Here is a 20,271-nt window from a genome sequence, read left to right on the forward strand (position 1 = left end):
AAATCATTTTTACAGTTGACACATATTGCATGAAATGTTCCCCAATAGAAATAAGTAATATGGAAATAAATATTCTTATGATGACATGCTTGGATAAAATATTCTCAGTACTCTTGATGCATCAGAGTTCAGTAGGACATACAGTTAGTGATTGTTTCCTCCATTTTCATTGTCAGGAGCAACACTCCATTGTGCCTGCTACTGTGATGGCCTTTCAGTACCAGTGGCAGGCATACGATAGGCTAATATGACAGGCCAACGATCATCATCATTAGCAGCATTCCATGACAGCATACGTAAACTCCTTGAATTCTGCACAATATTATGATGAGATAGGTCAGCCAGTCATGTGCAGACTTTTAAAGGTCAACACAACAGCAATTACAAAAGCGGACTGCTTCTGACAATGATGGAAGAAAATAATTTAGCATAAGCTTTTATCCCCTTATCTATGAGCTGAGCCAGTTTTAATTTTTTTCCATTTGAACACTGTGAAATTTTGTACATTCACTTTCATGTAGTAAGTGTGCAACAATGCTCATTTCTAGGCCTGATAAAACATTGTTATTGTTTGAATTGCATACAGTAACTTTTATAAGCTTAAGATTTGAGATCTATGCAGTGAATCAACTGGAAAATGCTTTATCTGTTTATCTTGACTGTATCTGATATGACTAACTTCAGGTTCTTTGTTAATATACAGGGTGTCACTAATTAAGTTCCAGTACCACAATGATGTAGGAAGGCAACTACTGCTCAGAATAGCATCGAATTTGTACAGCATATTATTGATACATGGGGAAACTTCACAATTGGAGGGGGGGGGGGGGGGGGGGGGGGGGGGGAAGACCACTGGATGGCACCGTAAGCATTAGAATATGCACACACCGACAGACTTGTGGCACATGGCTGTTCCTCAGTTTGTGTCAAAGATGTCCAACATGACAGTCTCCATGAAGGATCATGCGTTGCTGGTAAAGCTGTTTTAGAAGAACAATGACTGGGTGCCAGAAGTCCTGCAGAAGTTCCGGACACTCAATGGCATGAAATAAGCATTGGTTCGATGTCTGCTACGGGTCTGTAGAAAATGATTATGAAGTTTGAAAAGACAAGTTCTTTTGAAGCACAATGTAGCATAGGGAGGAAAGCAATTGATCTAATATCTCTCGAAGATGTGGCCACAGCACTGCACAAGGGATCGAGCAGTGGTGAGCAAACATGCAGTGCACTGGGAATTGGCCAAATGTTGGACATGCCTGCAAGCATGATATATAAAGTCCTATGAAACATCCTTCATTGTTATCCATACAAAATCATTCATGTTCAGGAGTTGCTTCCTACTGGCCTGCCAGCAAGACAACTGTTCCCTTTGGAATTTCTTGCTCACACAGAAGTGGACAATGAATGGCCATGGAACATTTTGTGGCCAGATGAAGGCAATTTCCACCTCCAAGGATATGTCAACACACACAATTGTAGAATGTGGGGATCAAAAAACCCGCACGTGCATCAACTGGGACCACTTCACTCAGAGAGAGAGAGAGAGAGAGAGAGAGAGAGAGAGAGGTGTGTGTGTGTGTGTGTGTGTGTGTGTGTGTGTGTGTGTGTGTGGGCGCGCGCGCGAGGCGTTTCTCGTGGGGCCTTTTTTTTTTTTTGAGTCATTCCAACCCTTTTCCATGCAAGATGGCTCTCTTTCCTGCACTGCTCAGCCTGTGGAGCAGCAGCTGCAGAGTCATTTCAGAAATGCTAGAATTATCAGCTGTAATTTCGTTACAGCCTGGCTGTCCAGATCACTTGATGTTAATCTGTGAGACTTCTAGCTGTGGGTTGTCTGAAAGATATTGTGTTCAGTTCTCCAATTACAAATATAGGTACAGAAGGCACAAATTGTGCAACACATCACAAATGTGACCCCGAAACTCTCTGATCTGTTGTGGAACATGGTGTTTCCCGATTTCAACTTGTGGCAGAAAATGATGGGCAGCTTATTGAACATCTTGCATCAGTCTCACAACAATTAAAAACTCAAGTCATTTTTATTTTTATACGGTTTCTGGCCTCAGGACAATTAAAAATCAATTTTTACCATCCAATGTGGCATGGCCTTGCTTACCTAGCTAACAGTGCCACAACTGTTGACTGCTGAACTTGCGCAGTTACACACATTGAACAGTACAGCTGGTGTAACGTGCAACTCAAACCATAGCAGTCATATGCGACTAATATGTAATTTGTAACAGACTACATCTAATTGAAGATGCTTACAGTGCCATTTATTGGTAAAATTTTGATTAAATTTTTTTGTTGCATGATGTTTCGCCCTACATCAATAATATACTGTTCAAATTTGACAACATTCTGAGCAGTGATTCTCTTTCTACAGCATTTTGGAAGTGAAACTTTGATTATGGATACCCTGTACTTTTTGGCATCACCAGATGTTGCAGTTTCTGAATGGGCTTTTAATGTGTGATCATATAATTAGATCTATATCAGGAGTGAACAAACTGCAAAACTTTGTGGGATGTCATATCCAATTCCTCTCCACTTCCCCTCAGCAACATGATTTTAGTCTTTCCTTTGTAGTGCACAGGTGTGAAATTCAAATCCAATTGTAACATCCTTCACATGCTGATGAGTGGACTGCTGGGGACTACACAGTGTTGCTTTCCACCCTCATATCTTCTATATATTGTTATGAGAGAACAGGATCATGGGCAACTGGCTGCTAAGGGAATTTTTTTTAGGGTGGAGGGAGGAGGAAGTGAAGAGAAGCACTTACACACTTGCCTGTGGTTGATTCTGTCACTACAAATTCATCCAATTCAAAACTGTTTTGCTGTGTTGGAACTTTCCAATTTTTTGCTGAAGTTGAACTTCTGTTGGGCAGCATGTTACATTAGTGTAAAAGATTTCCCATTATTATGCCAGTTCCACTATTATTATGCCAGTTCCACTCTGGAGGCGACATGCTGATTCAGGCCATGCTCCATAGATACCAAAAGCTATGAACCATTGCATGTACTGCCAAGAGTGTCTGGTGTACATTTTAAAATGGTCTAGGTTTCTTCTACACCCTGTATAGAGTAGAGCATATCAGAAACTGGACTGTCAAAGTAAAAAGCTGCTAAATATAATACCAATATTTTAATAAATAGGTGCATAATTTCAACAGTATGAAATTAACAAATTTCATTTAAGAATAATGATACAAAGCATACCAGCTAAAAACGAGTTGGCAGCATACATTTACATCTGGGTTGCACAGATATGTGGACATTTTCAAAAAAATAAATTGTACAACCTCCACAAAAAGGAGAACTATGCACAATTATCCCCGAACCAAATGATGAAGTTAAGTGAGTACATTCAACATGTCTGGAACAAAAAGCTTGTTGTTGGCAGGATTCCAGTGCAGACCTGAAGTCTGGCAAACAAGTGACCACACATAGGGAATGAAAAAGTCTTCTGGTTGATCTTCTTCCACATACTTAAACTTCAGGTCAGGAAATTTCTGCAAGGAGGAAAAGACAGTGCTGACAAACAAACAGTGTAATGAATCTATAATGGTTACAAATATAATACTATTGTATTTACTATACACAGCATTATATTAAAATTGTGTATGATACTCTACAAGAGTCCTAAAGTGCCAAAATGATAGTAAATATTTCTCACCCGCAGTTTTTCTTTATTCCACTCAAGTGCTCCCTGTTGAATGGTTTCCTGAACTTCTGTCACACTCAGATGCTTTTGAACTTGATTCAGTTTATGTGAGAAGTACGTGATAACCTAAAAGAAAATACTGAATAAGCACAATAATTTAAAATATGATAAAAACACACTCTAAATAATGAAAGGAGGAAATGTACCCACTCGCCAGATAGTGGACGCACTGAATGGTTGACAGGTACATTTGGGGAGACACTTGCAATAATCATGTGCCTGTTCCTCGTTGTGTTTGTTTGCTATTTTGTTTTACTACATCTCACTGTTTAAAAATTCAAGTTTTCCAATGCATTCAAATTTGCCTTTGAGTTAGCACTTTGGCCCAGTTGTCTGATAAGAACAACACTGACTTAAATATAATTATTGGGCATTTCCTCATCTGTCATTGGTTAATTCCACAGATTATAAAGACAGAGAAACAAAGTGACTCTCTATGGTTCCTCACAATTAAGAACAACCTGGAAGCAATGGAAGCAAACTTCAAAAAAATAAAAAGCTCTTATTCATACATGTTGAAGAAGAGGAGTGATTGAGGAGCCTTTGATGTCCCGATGCCATACCTGTTCCTTTATGAGTCACTAATTCACAGATATTAGGAAAATCATATACTTCATAATGACAAATATTCTCATGCCCACACTCCTATTCATAACTAATATATCACCTCTGTCATCAACTATATGTTCAGCAACTAATGCAAACTATCTGCTATCATCTCTTACTTTTTCTGAAATCAATGATTTTCCATAGGTGCTATTTACACTAAAAGTGTGAAAGTCTGTTTCAGATAGTTGTTCAATTTGAAGTTTCAATTAGGACTTTCACTTATTTCATATTATTTCTACCTAAGCAGTAATTCTATCAGCCTCAATTTGTGCTGTTTTGTCTGTTTCGTTTTCCAAATTATTCTGTCCCCATTATTTATACAGCTCTTGCTGCACAAATTACTAGAGCCTACTTCATTAATTCACTGAAGTATTCCCTAAATATATGTCAATATGAGGAAGTATTGAATAGGATTGGGGAGAAAAGTTTGTGGCACAACTTGACCAGAAGAAGGGATCGGTTGGTAGGACATGTTCTGAGGCATCAAGGGATCACCAATTTAGTATTGGAGGGCAGCGTGGAGGGTAAAAATCGTAGAGGGAGACCAAGAGATGAATACACTAAGCAGATTCAGAAGGATGTAGGTTGCAGTAGGTACTGGGAGATGAAAAAGCTTGCACAGGATAGAATAGCATGGAGAGCTGCATCAAACCAGTCTCAGAACTGAAGACCACAACAACAACATGTCATAACTGTAATTTTAATTGGTATTTTTTTCTTTTACAATACTTATGTTAAACTTATTATATTCCATTTGATGTTATTTAATGCTTCTTTAGCCTCCAATACCCTTTTCTGGATTCTTAAGTCCTGAAATTTTCTGTCTCTGAACAGAGCGTAGAAGCAGCTGCATTTTCAAGATTCATGTTATGTTTATTTAGTCATATATTATGTAGCAAGACATGGACACTGACATAGGGGCGTGAGCCCCAAGGCCTCAAGCTAATGTCTGGCTTCACTCAGGCCACTACTATCAATAATTTTTCACTAGGGTCTGATTACATGTCATAGGAACTTACACATGGCAATGGAGCCTCAAACAACTTTATCCATAATACACTAGCATGTGAAGGCCTGGAGTGTTTGGTATGATATGAGAGCATAGTTAAGCCTCAGCAGAGCTATCTAATCAATATCGTCATTTACTACTCTGCCGATCCTGTGTGACAGGAAACATATTTAAATCTAAAAGGTTGCACACATGGGTACCACTCCCTTATTTCACTGCGGGCTGGTGTAAAGTCACTCATTTACATCCCAAAAACAAGTGTCCTTTTTAGACGTAACTGTTGACTGATTTCGTTACTTCTATATATTGTAGGAATTTCTGGAACAAATCAATCTCTCTATATTGCACACAGATCCTCTGTTTGGTCCCTTCCTTACAAATTAATCTGTCAGATATCTGTCTCCCAACGGTATCATCTTATATCTTCTATTACATAATTCTTGACATGAGACTAATCAATAATTTTATTCTTTTCCGGGGATTGAAGGCACAAAATAGGGACATAATTGTTAAAAGGAGCAGCCAAGCTCATTGTAAAGAACTATTCAGGAAACTGCATATCCTTACTGCACCAAGTGAGTACATCTACCAATCTGTTGTGCATATCAGGCAAAATATTGATCAATATTTCACTAATAGTTCTACACATAATTTGCATCTACTTTTACGAAGGAAAAACAAACAAAAAACTCAGAACAGCATTTTCTATCTAGGAGCAAAATTGTACAACAATTTGCCCAAGGAAATGAAAAGGTTACTAAAATACATCTATTTCAAAAGGCAATTGAAACATTCTTCATAAGTAATGCATACTACACAAAGTAAAGATTGCTTAGAGGCCTGAGAGTACTCGTTAGCAGTGAAAGGGGATAACTATAACAACCTTTCACATTACGACAGATGATCACAATGAAATGCTTTTACAAGAAAATTATGTACAATATTTACAGGGTGTCCCAGAAGGAATGGTCCATATTTATTGATAAGGCAGGAATGATCATTCAATCCAAAAAAGTATAGTGAACATGGGCCCTGGAGTATTTAACTTAAAAGCTATGAGCACTTGTTTGACTTCACTACTGTGAAACACATCTCTTCCACTGAACACGTACTCGTAGCTCTTAAGATGTAATTCATTTTAGAGCCCATCTTTGCTACACTTTTTTGCTTCGAATGATCATTCTGGCCATATCCCTGAATATTGACCACTCCTCCTGGCACACTATTTATAGTGTATGATAGTAATGTCCTCTCACTCTCCGATGCTAAACATATCACTCAACATGAGGGGATGCTGCCTCAGTATTTTAGATGGACTGAGGGGTAGGCAGGAATGCAAACATGGTAAATATTGCGTGTTTATCAGCCTGAAGTCAATATTCCAAACAGACTAGAGTTGGTACAAGGGGCATAGTACCATATTCATGACCTGTGACTCACCAGTGGCTGTTCTTAGCATGCGTGCAGTGATGAAGTGCAATACTATCTTTTATAATACAAGCTCTCTGGAGCAAACTGCGTGTAAATCAAAGAACACTGAACAATAGGAACCAACTGAATGAGACAGGGCAGTTGTTAACACACTGAGATTATATTCTGGAGGATGGAGTTTGCTCTGCCTGGCCATCCTGATATAGATTTTCTGTGGTTTTTTAGTAAGTCATTTCAGACAAATGCCAGAATGGATCCTTCATCAAATCAACAAAGGAACACCAGTGCCATCCTCATGAGAGTGTTTGTATGCATTCTGTGCATATGTATATTTTGAGCTATGTATTTATGTTTATTTTATTATGGTGACAAATTCTATATAAGGAACATTTTGGCAGAATGTAAAGTATTAAGGAGTAGTAGAGAGCACTCACCAAACAGTAGAAGCATTGAGTCATCGATAGAGACACACACAAAATAAATTAGATCTTTGCTAGCTTTCAGAATTAATCCTTTGACGAGCTACTTGAGGAATATTTTACACAACCGGTTTAAGAAATTTTATTTCATAGGTCCCAGTAAAATCTTGGCAAGTTTTCTCCTGGAGTACTTCAGTTGTACTACATGACAAGCTGCCTGTCTTTCAGAACTGACGGAGTTTTGTCCAGTTAAATCTGCTGAGAGGAAATGCCTTCAGCCCTCTGATTAAGTTTGTTGGCAAATTACCATCACCAGTTTTAGCCAACAGCGAGCTTGAGGTGCGGGTCCCATGTGTGTACACTGGAGGGTTCTGGTGAGCAGAAATCAGTCGCTTCACTCTCTTGTGATCCAGACCTCAAGCAGAACACAAGTCTTTCTTGGAAATCAGAGCCTCTGGATCAGCACCACATGGCCAGCCACCAACAGAACTTAACACGGACTGCCTCCTCTCCCATTCCCCACTTTCCCACCCTAGGCATACTCCATGTATCCCGTATGCTGAAATATATGCTCTGCATCTGTCGAAATTTCCTGAGCTGCAATTCAATGTCAGTCCTGAATGCTCACTCCCAAGTCTTCACCACTCGAACAGTTGCCTGCGGGGTCAGAATCACAATCCGACCCCACCTTGCAATCCATAGGTCGACTTCACTTTTGGTTCATATTCAAAGTCAGTAAGTATTCGCCACCGTTATTTCACTGGAAGCCTTGGTACTGCAGTGTGCCGTCTTTGCTGCTTTGTTAGACGTTATCCCGTGTGTACCAGTGCCCACGGCAGAGTCTACAGTACTGCCTTCTGCAGAATGGGCCGAGTCTCATGGAGAGCACCGAACAATGCCTTGCGGCACACCTGTGTGCCATATACATGCCAGCCCCATTTTATGATTGTAGCTGGTGCAGATTGCCTGTCACTGTGCGCTAACCTTCAGCGAGGTGCTGGGACATGGAAAAACATGCGACAAGTCTGTGCTATGCTTCCCTGCTGCATGTTGTCTACTGGCACTGCCCGTCCACTGAGTACAGCATGGCTGGCCATGTTCCTTGCCACCATGTTGCTTACTGGCTGAGATATCCGCTTTATGGACCCTGCTGTTGCTGTTGCACAGTTACATGGCTCACCTGTCACTGCACTGCCCACAGACAGAGTCAAACATGAGGGTCCTGGCCTCAGTACTTTTTCTGCCATATAGCCAGCCACCCCCACCATGCACATTACTGCTACGTGGGTATCACGTGTGTACAGCCCTCACAGCTGTAAAAAACTAATTATGATGTTGGTTTGGGGGGCACTCACTCATTGAGGTCATCAACGTCCGTACAAGCTCCCAATCTTTCCAGTTCCAATCTCGTCACTTCCCGAATGATGATGAAGACAACACAAACACCCCCGGCCCCAGGTGGAGAAAATTCCCGACCCGGCCGGGAATCTGACCCGGACCCCGTGATCCAGAGGTAGCAACGCTAGCCACTAGACCACGAGCTGTGGACCTCACAACTGTATCTACTGCTGCCCCCACACACCACACCACTGGTGGCCACCCCTACCTATAAGCTGCAGCTCCTGTTAAGTGGCAACATATAAGTGAACAGTCCCACCTTTAGAGCAGATTATTATTCTTACGGAAATTTCTTTTTTAAAAGACCAATTACCAGTGCCATTTTGTGCCTAGAACTTCAATCCAGAACAGAATTTTTGTGTTACCAGATTGTGATTTTATGCACCATATCTGCTGCTGCTTGTCTGAATAGTTCCCCTTTCTAATGAAAAGTATGTAGTATAGGAGTAAGTTTTGTAGGTTATTTAGTTATTGCATTTTACTGTGAAGTATCTTTAGCCATTAATGTTTTAAGTTTAGGCAACTCCCCTATTTTATTTTAATAGGTGTGTCAGTTGTACTACTAAATTTCATACTGGGCACTGTCTAGTTAACTATCACTTATTTAATTTCATGCTTAGTAGTTGTGATGTGGAGAAGTTCCTACAGGTACATTTTTGAGAGTTTTCAATTAATATCCAAGGAAATGCACCTAGCAAGAGTCTCCCAGCCATTCATAGCACTTTCTTGTTCTGTTTTGTGTCCGTACTATTCCTGTACCCCAATGAGAGTAGGCTCCTAAGCTTTGTTCCACAGATGTGAGAGCATTAGGGACCACACAAACACTTTCTGCTCAAGGACCATGTCTGAGAGGTCACTGAAATAATCTGTGCACTAAATCCTCTGAACATTGATGGGAATGTGTTTTTATTACAAGACCAGGTATGTAATGAATTTTGTGGGAGACTTTCCATCATCTTTTGACAGATCAAAGATATTTTGTCTACTGTGCCTACTTGCAATTTTTCTCTAACTAATAATTCATTTACAATGTACATGCTTAGCTGACTATTACACACTGAAAAAAAGTACACTTGAAAAGATGATGTTGATTTTGATCTGATGACAGTATATGCCTCCTGGGGATAGTAGATTTACTGATAATGGTTTCAACAGCTAGCATAGTGGCATAGCTACCAGAGTGCCATCTGTCTCTACTCTTTGATAGGGAATGCTCACAGCCAGAAGGCTCAGTGTGGTGCAAACACGCGAAGCAAGCAGGCAACCATGCAACGGAAAATGCACTTGTGCTTCCTACAGCCAACTAAGTGAGTTTGAAAAGGGTCAAATTGTGGGTTTCCAAGCGACAGGATGGCCCTTCCACAGAATTGGCACACAAGTTGGACATGCTGCATCAGTTGTGCAACAGTGCTAGTGTGTGGTTGTGGGATTGAAGGGATCAGACTGCTATGGTCATCAGTCCAACAGTGCTAGTATGAGTTGTCACATGAACAGTTTCACACCTATATATGAGGTTCTGAATATCCAAGCAGCACAGACGCCCACCATGATCGTCGTACTGTAAGGGCAGCAGTGGGAGAGCGTACAGCTACCACAACACAGATAAGAGGGCTTGTGAGCCCAGACGTGTCAACATGAACTGTTGCTGACAAGTGATTAGCAGTGGGATTAGAGGCACGCACTCTTCTAGCCCATCTTCCACTCATACCACAACATCGATGTGCACGACTTGACTGGTGTCATCAGAGGGTTACTTGGGAGATGGAAAGGCACGCTGTGGTCTTCAGCAATGAAAGCAGATTCCGCCTGCATGCAAGTGATAGTTTTTTATGTATACAACATAGATCTGGTGAGCACTATCTCGTAGAGCGCAGTTGTCAAGGACACACTGGCCCCATACCATGCCTTAAGGTCTGGAGTGTGACAAGCTACAACTCTCATTCACCTTTGATGTTTTCGGAAGGAACGATAACCAGTGCTTGGTATGTGCAGAATGCTGTTAGACTCGTTCTTGCAACAGAATAATGCTTGCCCATACATTGTCCGTGAAACTTACCATGCTCTGAAAGACATGCAGCAACTTTCCTGGCCACCACAATCTATGAACTTGTCTCCAGTCGAGCACATGTGGGGTGTGATGGGATGAGAACAATTAATGACTTACAAACTACAGGAACAGGTCGAGCATTACATATCCCAGGACAGTATTTCCCACCTGTACGATTCATTGGATGGCAGAGTCAGCACCTGCACTACTGCCTGTGGAGGCTGCACCACATACTAAGATGGGTGTTATAGCATGGATCCACAACTGGTACCTCAGAACTGCTTGTGTTACTGATCTGTAAATGCAATCATATCATGTACTTCATATGCACTATTGCAATAATAAATCTTGAGTGAACTAGAAACCTCTACATGAGTCTACAAATTTTTTTTTTCCGGCACTGTATTTTGCAAAGGTTATAAATAGTCATGGATATTACAGATTTTTGGAGAAAGGATCCAGTTTTCCTTTTAAAGAGCCAGCACAGAAGTGTGAATGTGCAAGAAAGAGCTGTTTAAAGATGCCCCACTTTCATCTATTGAATAGATCTTTTGTCATTAGAAAACATTAAGCAATTTGCATTATTCAGCTTTGTTGCAGAATTTTGTTTTTGTATTGTATTCTCCTTGTAGATCTCTTTTGTTGACAAGGATTTTTTTTGTCTGTTTTGGAGTTTCTTTTGAAAGAATGCATTGAGTTTATCTCACTACAGTTTTTTCGCAATACTACTTTTTACACATCTGCTTCTTTGAGTATTTCATTATGTTGTCATATATAGAATGTGCAGCCTCTTTTGCAGTGTCCATTCTGTTCATCTTTTATTGTTCAATGGACAATCATTCTTCAAATATTCATCTAATTTTCATAAACAATTTTCCACTGCTTTGCAGATGAGCTAAGTCCAAGGTTGGTTCAGAAGAATTTAGTTCTGTTATTTTCTTTCAAGGTGCCACTCATGCATGTTTTTACATGCATATGAATTCTGAACTGCTGTGTTCTATCACACTGTGACCCTTACATATTGGAATCTTCATCATCTTGAAGCAACTCTGTTGCACTTTTAATGCGAATAGCAAATTCATAAGATGATTACACAGTGTCTTCTGAATTTTGTGTTTGCTGAAAGCCAACATGGAGGAGCACTGAGATAACACAAGAATGTTACACAGAGATGTGCTCTGTCATCCTATTTCTATTTCAAGATCAAAACACATACTGTACTAACAATCTGAGCTATGGCTTCTTCAGCCTCGTTTACTCTGCTGCCTTACCACAGTTTTTGAGTAAGCCTGTAGAAACTGATACAGTGTTTGGTCTTCTGTCACCCTCCTGCACCTTGCTATGCTTACCTTTCCTCTTGCTCCCTTCACACGTTCACTAACAGCATGCCATTTCTCCTCCTCTCCTCACTTTCCCCTCTTCTTAGAATTAATGCATTCTCTCCAATTTGCCCCGGCCTTACACACCCATAACATGTTGTACCTTCCGTGCCATGCAGTGCTGTACCCTGCCTACCCTTCATGCATTTGAGCCACCATTATGATTTGTCGACACCACTTACACCACTTGCTCAACTCTCTCCTTTCCCTCCATGCAACATGCTCTTTTCCTGTCAATCAGAAGCTTATTTTCAAACATGTGCTACTGTTGTACAGAACCACATTCTACCCGTGACCTTTTCATATTTTATGAACAGATTATAAATTCACTGCATTCTTTCCCTTGCTTTACGTAAAATTTTATGAACAAGTCCAGACTGTTTTTAGTTGTTTTGTTGTCGTGGACGCTTACATTTAATTTACCTTTTCTTGGGTTTTTTCTTGTGTTTCTCCATGTCAGTAACTTTGTATTTTGTACTTTCTTGGTGTATTTTCACATTATGCCTCCTATAGGCAATTAGTAATTGTTCATGAGTTTTCCTGTCAAAGGGGCTTAGAGTAGTATCAAATCAGCAGATCATAGCTTTCAATAATGTTGGTTGATGAGGTAGTGAGCAGTGTACTTACATAAGATAATGGACAGTAACGACCTGCCACAGATCTGTGCTTGAAGTACTTGTTATTTCATGTTGTTGTTATAATTGATATAATGAGGTTATACCATACATGCTGACAATTTTAATTTGTGGTTCTGGGATTTCTATAAGTATGCAAAGGGGTGCAATTTTTCTACAATTCATGAGTAACTTAAGTTGGACCTGTATGATGTCTGGCGAGTTCTTACACTATGTGCATTCACTCCACAAATATTTAAGGTCATACCAGATCCTTATTTTGCAACTGGACAATACTAGGTTGAAACCTGAGCAGTAACTTATGAGAAATATTGATTATAGTTAACCAATTATCCTACACAGGGGATACTGCCATGTTGAAGACATCTTCTGTGCTAGGCTGGGTGGCATGTGAGCTCTGAAGAAGCTGCGGACTATGCTGGTAGACGTGCAGTTTCTGGCCTGCTGGCAGGGTCACCCAAGCTGGACTGGCCTCAATGGAGGAGCGCATTGGGTAGGGGGGCTAGGGGAGTGGTGGTGGTGGTGGTGGTTAGTGTTTAACGTCCCGTCGACAACAAGGTCATTAGAGACTGAGCGCAAGCTCGGGTTAGGGAAGGAGTGGGAAGGAAATTCGCCGTGCCCTTTCAAAGGAACCATCCTGGCATCTGCCTGAAACGATTTAGGGAAATCACGGAAAACCTAAATCAGGATGGCCGGAGACGGGATTGAACCGTCGTCCTCCCGAATGCGAGGCTAGGGGAGTAGGGGGGCTGTATACACTAGGCCATCAACCCTTCCACAAGAGCTGATCCCAAAATAAAAGCCTGGTCCTCCAGGTTGGAGGTTGAGCATAGCGTCGATACCTCTGCCTTGTAAAAAGCTTGTCACCTTGAATAATTTAACAAGGAACACCAGACTGCCCTTCTGGAGATGAACTGCACCAAGAAACAGGAATATAGGTATATTGGCGCTTAAATTTTGAACACGGAAAGTTCGTACACTGCTGCAGATGGGGACTACGAACAGTATTGTGGAAGAGATCCTACGCACTTCAGGAAATCAGGTGGAAGGGAAGGGGAGGGGAGAGGAGAGAGTCATAAACTTAAATTCTCCCTTATTATTCAGGAAAAGATAAAAGGAAGGAAGGAAGATTGGGCTTAACATTCCATCGATATTGACCGAAGTCATTAGAGATGGAGCACAAGCTCAGACTGTTTCAAGGATGGGGAAGGAAATTTGTCGTGCCCTTTCAAAGGAACCATCCTGGTATTTGCCTGGAGCGATTTTGAGGAATCATGGAAAACCTAAGTCTGGATGGCCAGACAGCGGTTTGAACTGTTGTCTTCCCAAATTCGAGTCTAGTGAGCTAACCATTGTGCCACATCAATCAGTAGAAGACGAAAAACATGAGGGGGATAGAGTTGGGTTTATAGTCGCCAAAGATATGTGTAGCTCTCTCATTGCTTTCACTCCACATAATGAAAGAATATGTACTCTGTGTGTCAAAAGCAAATTTCACCATGTGATCTTTGAGGACATATATGCACCAACTGAAGAATCAGATGAGACAGGAATTACAAACAAAAGATGGTGAATACCATATATATAAAGAATGGAACTCTGTTAAAAAGGCTATTCTGACAACAGTACATGAAATACCGGGGGAAACAAAGAGCCTTAGAAATGAATACTGGTACGATGATGAATGCAGACAGACACTGGAACAGAAAAAGGAAGCAAGACTGAAGTGCTGACAGTGAAATACAAGATCAAATCAGGCATTTGTTGTTGTTGTGGTCTTCAGTCCTGAGACTGGTTTGATGCAGCTCTCCATGCTGCAGGCATTATATAATGAAAAGAGAATAGAGACAGCAAGGGTGTGTAGGAGAGGAAGGGAAAAAGAAGGGGGAGCCATAAGCAGAAAGATAGAAGAGATGGAAGAACACTATCAACAGAATACAGCAGAAAGTTTTATAAGAAAATTGAAGGAAGAACTCAAGAATATAGCCTCAAAATTACAGCATTTAAGGGCAAAGAGAGAAATTGCCTGGCAGATGAAGAACACATTCTGGATAGAGGGAGAGAACCCTTCAAGAGAATTCAGGGGAGCAATTCTACCAGGATTGTGCAGTCACTATATTACACTGCATATCCACAGATAGAAGAATCCACATTAGAAGAGGTATAGAAGGTAGTGTAGTTTCTAAAAAAACTACAAAGCATCAGGAACTGATGGAATAACAGCAAAACTGTTTACAAAATGGGGCAATATGTCACCTTAAGCAAATGTATAAACTTATCAAGTTGATATGGAATCAGGAAAGAATTCCAGAAGAATGGATCTTGGGGGTAATCCTACCAATCCATAAGAAAGGGGACAAGACTTGTTAGGTGTACCTGTCAGGAGTCAAAGCAGGAATAGCACAATGGGTTGTAGGGCTTTTCATTAGGAAAGAAATGGAACCCAGCGTAGTTGCAATAAGGTATGTAAACGAACGACTGATGTGGATAGATTTGACAGTGTCTAGCAAGAAAATTAGGATTGTGTCAGTATATTCGCATTGTGAAGGGACAGATCAAGATAAGATGGATAGTTTTTATGACGCACTCAGTGATGTAGTTGTTAGAGTAAAGGACAAGGACAGTGTTCTGCTCATGCGTGATTTTAAAGCCAGGATTGGAAGTCGAACAGAAGGGTATGAAAAGATTATGGGTAAATTTGGAGAGGATATGGAGGCCAACAGGAACGGGAAACAACTCTTGGATTTCTGTGCCCGTATGGGCTTAGTAATCACAAACTCCTTTTTTAAACATAAGAACATTCACCGGTATACTTGGGAAGGCAGGGGAACCAGATCTGTCATTGACTATATACTAACAGATCAGGAATTCAGGAAGGCTGTGAGGGACACACGTGTATTCAGGGGATTCTTTGATGACACTGATCACTATTTAATCTGCAGTGAAATTGGTATTGTGAGGCCGAAAGTGCAGGAGGTCAGGTCCATGTGTAGGAGGATAAGAGTGGAGAAACTTCAGGATAAGGAAATCAGACACAAGTACATAACAGTGATCTCAGAAAGGTACCAGTTAGTTGAATGTAGTCAATTGCAGTCACTGGAAAAGGAATGGACAAGGTACAGGGACACAGTACTAGAAGGGACCAAAGAATGTCTTGGAACAGTAGTGTGTAAAGGTAGGATGAAGAAAACAGCTTGGTGGAATGACACAGTCAAGGCAGCCTGTAAAAGGAAAAAGAAGGCATATAAAAAATGGCTACATACTAGAACTCAGGTAGACAGAAAAAGTTATGTTGAAGAAAGGAACAAAGCCAAACAGATAATTGCAGCATCCAAGAAGAAATCTTGGGAAGACTTTGGAAACAGGTTGGAGATCTTGGGTCAAGCTGCTGGAAAACCATTCTGGAGTGTAATTAGTAGTCTTCGAAAGGGAGGTAAGAAGGAAATGACAAGTATTTCGGACAGGTCAGGAAAACTGCTGGTGAATCCTGTTGATGCCTTGGGCAGATGGGGGGAATATTTTCAAGAGTTGCTCAATGTAGTGAAAACACGATCAGTAATGTTTCAGATTTCGATGTACAATGGGACAGGAATGATGATGGAAATAGGATCACATTTGAGGAAGTGGAGAAAATGGTCAATAGATTACAGTGCAATAAAGCAGCTGGGGTGGATGAAATTAATTCGGTACTCATCAAATACAGTGGAATGTCAGGTCTTAAATGGCTACACAGGATAACTGAAATGGCGTGGGATTCGGGACAGGTTCCATCATACTGGACGAAAGCAGTAATCACACCAATCTTTAAACATGGAAACAGAAAAGATTGTAACAACTACAGAGGTATCTCTTTAATCAGTGTTGTGGGTAAAATCTTCTCAGGTATTGTTGAAAGGAAAGTGCGAGTATTAGTTGAGGACAAATTGGATGAAAATCAGTGTGGGTTTAGGCCTCTTAGAGGTTGTCAGGACCAGATCTTTAGCTTATGGCAAATAATGGAGAAGTGTTACGAGTGGAACAGGGAACCGTATCTATGTTTTATAGATCTAGAAAAGGCATATGACCGGGTTCCTAGGAGGAAGTTATCGTCTGTGCTACGTGATTATGGAATAGGAGGCAAACTTTTGCAAGCAATTAAAGGTCCTTACATAGATAGTCAGGCAGCAGTTAGAGATGACGGTAAATTGAGTCCATGGTTCAGAGTAGTTTCAGGGGTAAGACAAGGCTGCAACCTGTCTCCACTGTTGTTCATATTATTTATGGATCATATGATGAAAACAATAGACTGGCTGGGTGAGATTAAGATAGGTGAACACAAAATAAGCAGTCTTGCATATGCGGATGACTTAGTTGTGATGGCAGATTCTGTTGAAAGTTTGCAAAGTAATATTTCAGAGCTAGATCAGAAATGTAAGGACTATGGTATGAAGATTAGCATCTCCAAAACAAAAGTAATGTCAGTGGGAAAGAGATATAAACAGATTGAGTGCCAAATAGGAGGAACAAAGTTAGAACAGGTGGACAGTTTCAAGTACTTAGGATGCATATTCTCACAGGGTGGCAACATAGTGAAAGAACTGGAAGCGAGGTGTAGCAAAGCTAATGCAGTGAGCGCTAAGCTACAATCTACTTTCTTCTGCAAGAAGGAAGTCAGTACCAAGACTAAGTTATCTGTGCACCGTTCAATCTTTCGACCAACTTTGTTGTATGGGAGCGAAAGCTGGGTGGATTCAGGTTACCTTATCAATAAGGTTGAGGTTACAGATGTGAAAGTAGCTAGGATTGCAGGTACTAGTAGATGGGAACAATGGCAGGAGGGTGTGCACAATGAGGAAATCAAAGAAAAACTGGGAATGAACTCTATAGATGTAGCAGTCAGGGCGAACAGGCTTAGATGGTGGGGTCATGTTACACGCATGGGAGAAGCAAGGTTACCCAAGAGACTCATGGGTTCAGCAGTAGAGGGTAGGAGGAGTCGGCGTAGACCAAGGAGAAGGTACCTGGATTCGGTTAAGAATGATTTTGAAGTAATAGGCTTAACATCAGAAGAGGCACCAATATTAGCGCTGAATAGGGGATCATGGAGGAATTTTATAAGGGGAACTATGCTCTAGACTGAACACTGAAAGGCATAATCAGTCTTAAATGATGATGATGATGATTACCCAGTTAAATGCAACCCACAACATACTCTTAGTATTATTTACAACATGCTGGTGCCATACGTAGAAGAGATTCGGGGAGAATATCAGTGTGGATTTCAGTCTAATAGGTCAACAACAGATCAAATATTTGTGCTGCGGCAAATACACGAAAAGGCATATGAGTATAATATTGAGCTTCCACAAGGACTTCTATAGTCTTGATAGGGCATAAATGCTAAATGATTTGCTATTGCTTGGTATACCATATAAGTATGTTTCACTTATCCAACAACAGTGACTCATTTCCAAGGCTGCAGTGCGAGTGGCGAACCCAGGAAATGGTTTAGCCTTAGTAAATGAGTCAGACAATGTTTCTACAATGCTTTTAAATCTGACTCTTAAAGTAGACATTCACAAGCTTCAAATATTTGGTTACATAGGCACAAAGTCAACCAAGATATGTGCATATGCTGATGATGTAGCAATTAGTAATAGAGGAAGAGTTTCACTAGTGATAACAATAGCTGAGCTGTAATAATCGACACTTCCTAGAGGCCTTGCTGTTAGTGAAAAGACGACTAAATATACGAATTTCATCATGAAGGGAAATAATAACTTGGGAAATAACTTGGGAAATAATAACTTGGGAAATAATAACTATTGGAAGCTGGTTTCAATTTTGAACATGTGCAGAACTTTAATTTTCTGGGATCTACAACAACAGGACAAATCCCATGTGAACTAAAATAAAATAGTGCATCTTAAGTGTTAATAGATTCTTAGACACATTAAAGAAATTGTTGGCCTCTAGGTTATTAAACAGACAACTGAAACATCAAATTTATAAGGTCATGATCAGGCCAGTAGTAACCTACAGATGTGAAACATGGACAATGAGTGCTGATGAGCAGTGGCTCAGGATATTTGAATGCAGTGTTCTGTGCAAGATCTATGGGACAATTCAGGATGATAATAGTTCCTGGAGATTTAGAATGAACATTAAGGTGGATTGCCACATACAAGGAGCTGACATTGTAAGAACAATGAAAATTTCAAGAATAGCCTAGCCTGGATATGTCCTTATGATGGATACTGGATGAATAACTAAAAAAGTTTCTCAATGGAGGCCAACTGGAAGAAGACAGAGGAAGGCCACGAAAATGGTGGATAGGACAATAAGGAAGAACATTCGAAGAGTTGCAGCTGAAGATGACTGGCAGGTGCCAAGCTGAAAGATTGTGGACTGACGACCAGCTGCAATCCCGAAATCTCTTCAAACATTCAATTCGCCAGGAAAATTTTAAATTTCACAATGTGGAAGAAGATAGAAAATCTCTCACAGTTAGAGGATGGCAGAGAACTGCACCAGGGAGGGCAGAATGAAGGAAACTTGTTTTAGAGGCTAAGACCCATGGAAAGTTGTGATGTCATGAGAAGAAGAAGAAGAAGAAGAAGAAGAAGAAGAAGAAGAAACTTGTATTACTTGTTGGGCAAACCAGAAAACATTCACACCACAACTTGTCACATTTCAATCTTAATAATTTTAATTTCCCTCAATTATACTTAATTGAATTGTAAAACTGTATGTATAATTTAACCAAGTGATGTACATAAGAACTAATATCCCACGAGGTAACATACAATGGTTTTTAAGTGAATAGTTATATCTTTTCTTTTTGCTTTTCTGAGATTTTCACTAATATTTGGCTGCATCAACCTTCATCAATGATGTATTCAAGTCAAGGCAATGACAGCTTAACAGGCAATGACAGCTTAACAGGCAATGACAGCTTATGCTAGCATTTTCCAGCTAAAATGACTGAACAACTTACACCTAGGTGTAATATTTCACTGTCCTGTATATACTTGAATATGGAATTATATGAAGGACTGTTACTTTCTGAGGTAATTTCAGATGTCAAAGTGGAAGGTGGAATTTTAATACTAGAAATTCGAGGATTATGTTGTGTAGCTTTGTTATCTGCTAACTTTATCCATATTTTCAATGTCTAGTCAGTATACTGTCTTTTGAAGTGATCCTGGGTAACGAAATCACCCACCTGCTTGAATCTGGCAATTAGAAATTGTTTCTGTTACTCTGAATGAGAATGTGCTATGTAATATAAGAAAATATTTTGTAGTTCTGTATTTTAATGTGGGTTAATGTAAATAAGGTTTCCATGTGCTTTATGGTGCACCATCTCTCTGACTTGCTGACTGAATTCTGCATTTTATTGACACTGTCTTGATGTGCTTTAGTCTGTGGAACTGTGGCAACTATAGCCTGTGAATAATAGGGGAAGGATGTAGCAAGATTTTTACTTTTGTTATTACTCTTTTGAAAATGTACTTAATAAAGTTCTAATAAAAGTTAGGTGTTAATGTTCTCCACCGAGGTTGATTTATTATGTATCTGATCCAAATACATAACCACAGAATTGAATATTATGTTATGCTGATGTCGTGTTTTATAT

At 40.2% G+C, this 20,271-nt stretch overlaps 1 protein-coding gene across 2 annotated transcripts in view; it reads right to left on the reverse strand.

Moving 5' to 3' along the window:
• Positions 1-3,132: 3,132 nt before the first annotated feature.
• The window catches only part of LOC124556450 (dymeclin), a 161,639-nt gene continuing 144,500 nt past the window's right edge, over positions 3,133-20,271 (reverse strand). For both annotated transcript variants that reach the window (XM_047130402.1, XM_047130401.1), the window contains exons 13-14: positions 3,679-3,792; positions 3,133-3,514 (exon numbers count right to left, since the gene is read on the reverse strand). In XM_047130402.1, the coding sequence (XP_046986358.1) occupies positions 3,356-3,514; positions 3,679-3,792 (273 nt within the window). In that variant the 3' untranslated portion in view covers positions 3,133-3,355. The remainder of the gene's footprint in view (positions 3,515-3,678; positions 3,793-20,271) is intronic.

This window comes from Schistocerca americana, chromosome X (genome assembly GCF_021461395.2).
Source record: "Schistocerca americana isolate TAMUIC-IGC-003095 chromosome X, iqSchAmer2.1, whole genome shotgun sequence".
In the NCBI taxonomy this organism is placed as follows: domain Eukaryota; kingdom Metazoa; phylum Arthropoda; class Insecta; order Orthoptera; family Acrididae; genus Schistocerca; species Schistocerca americana.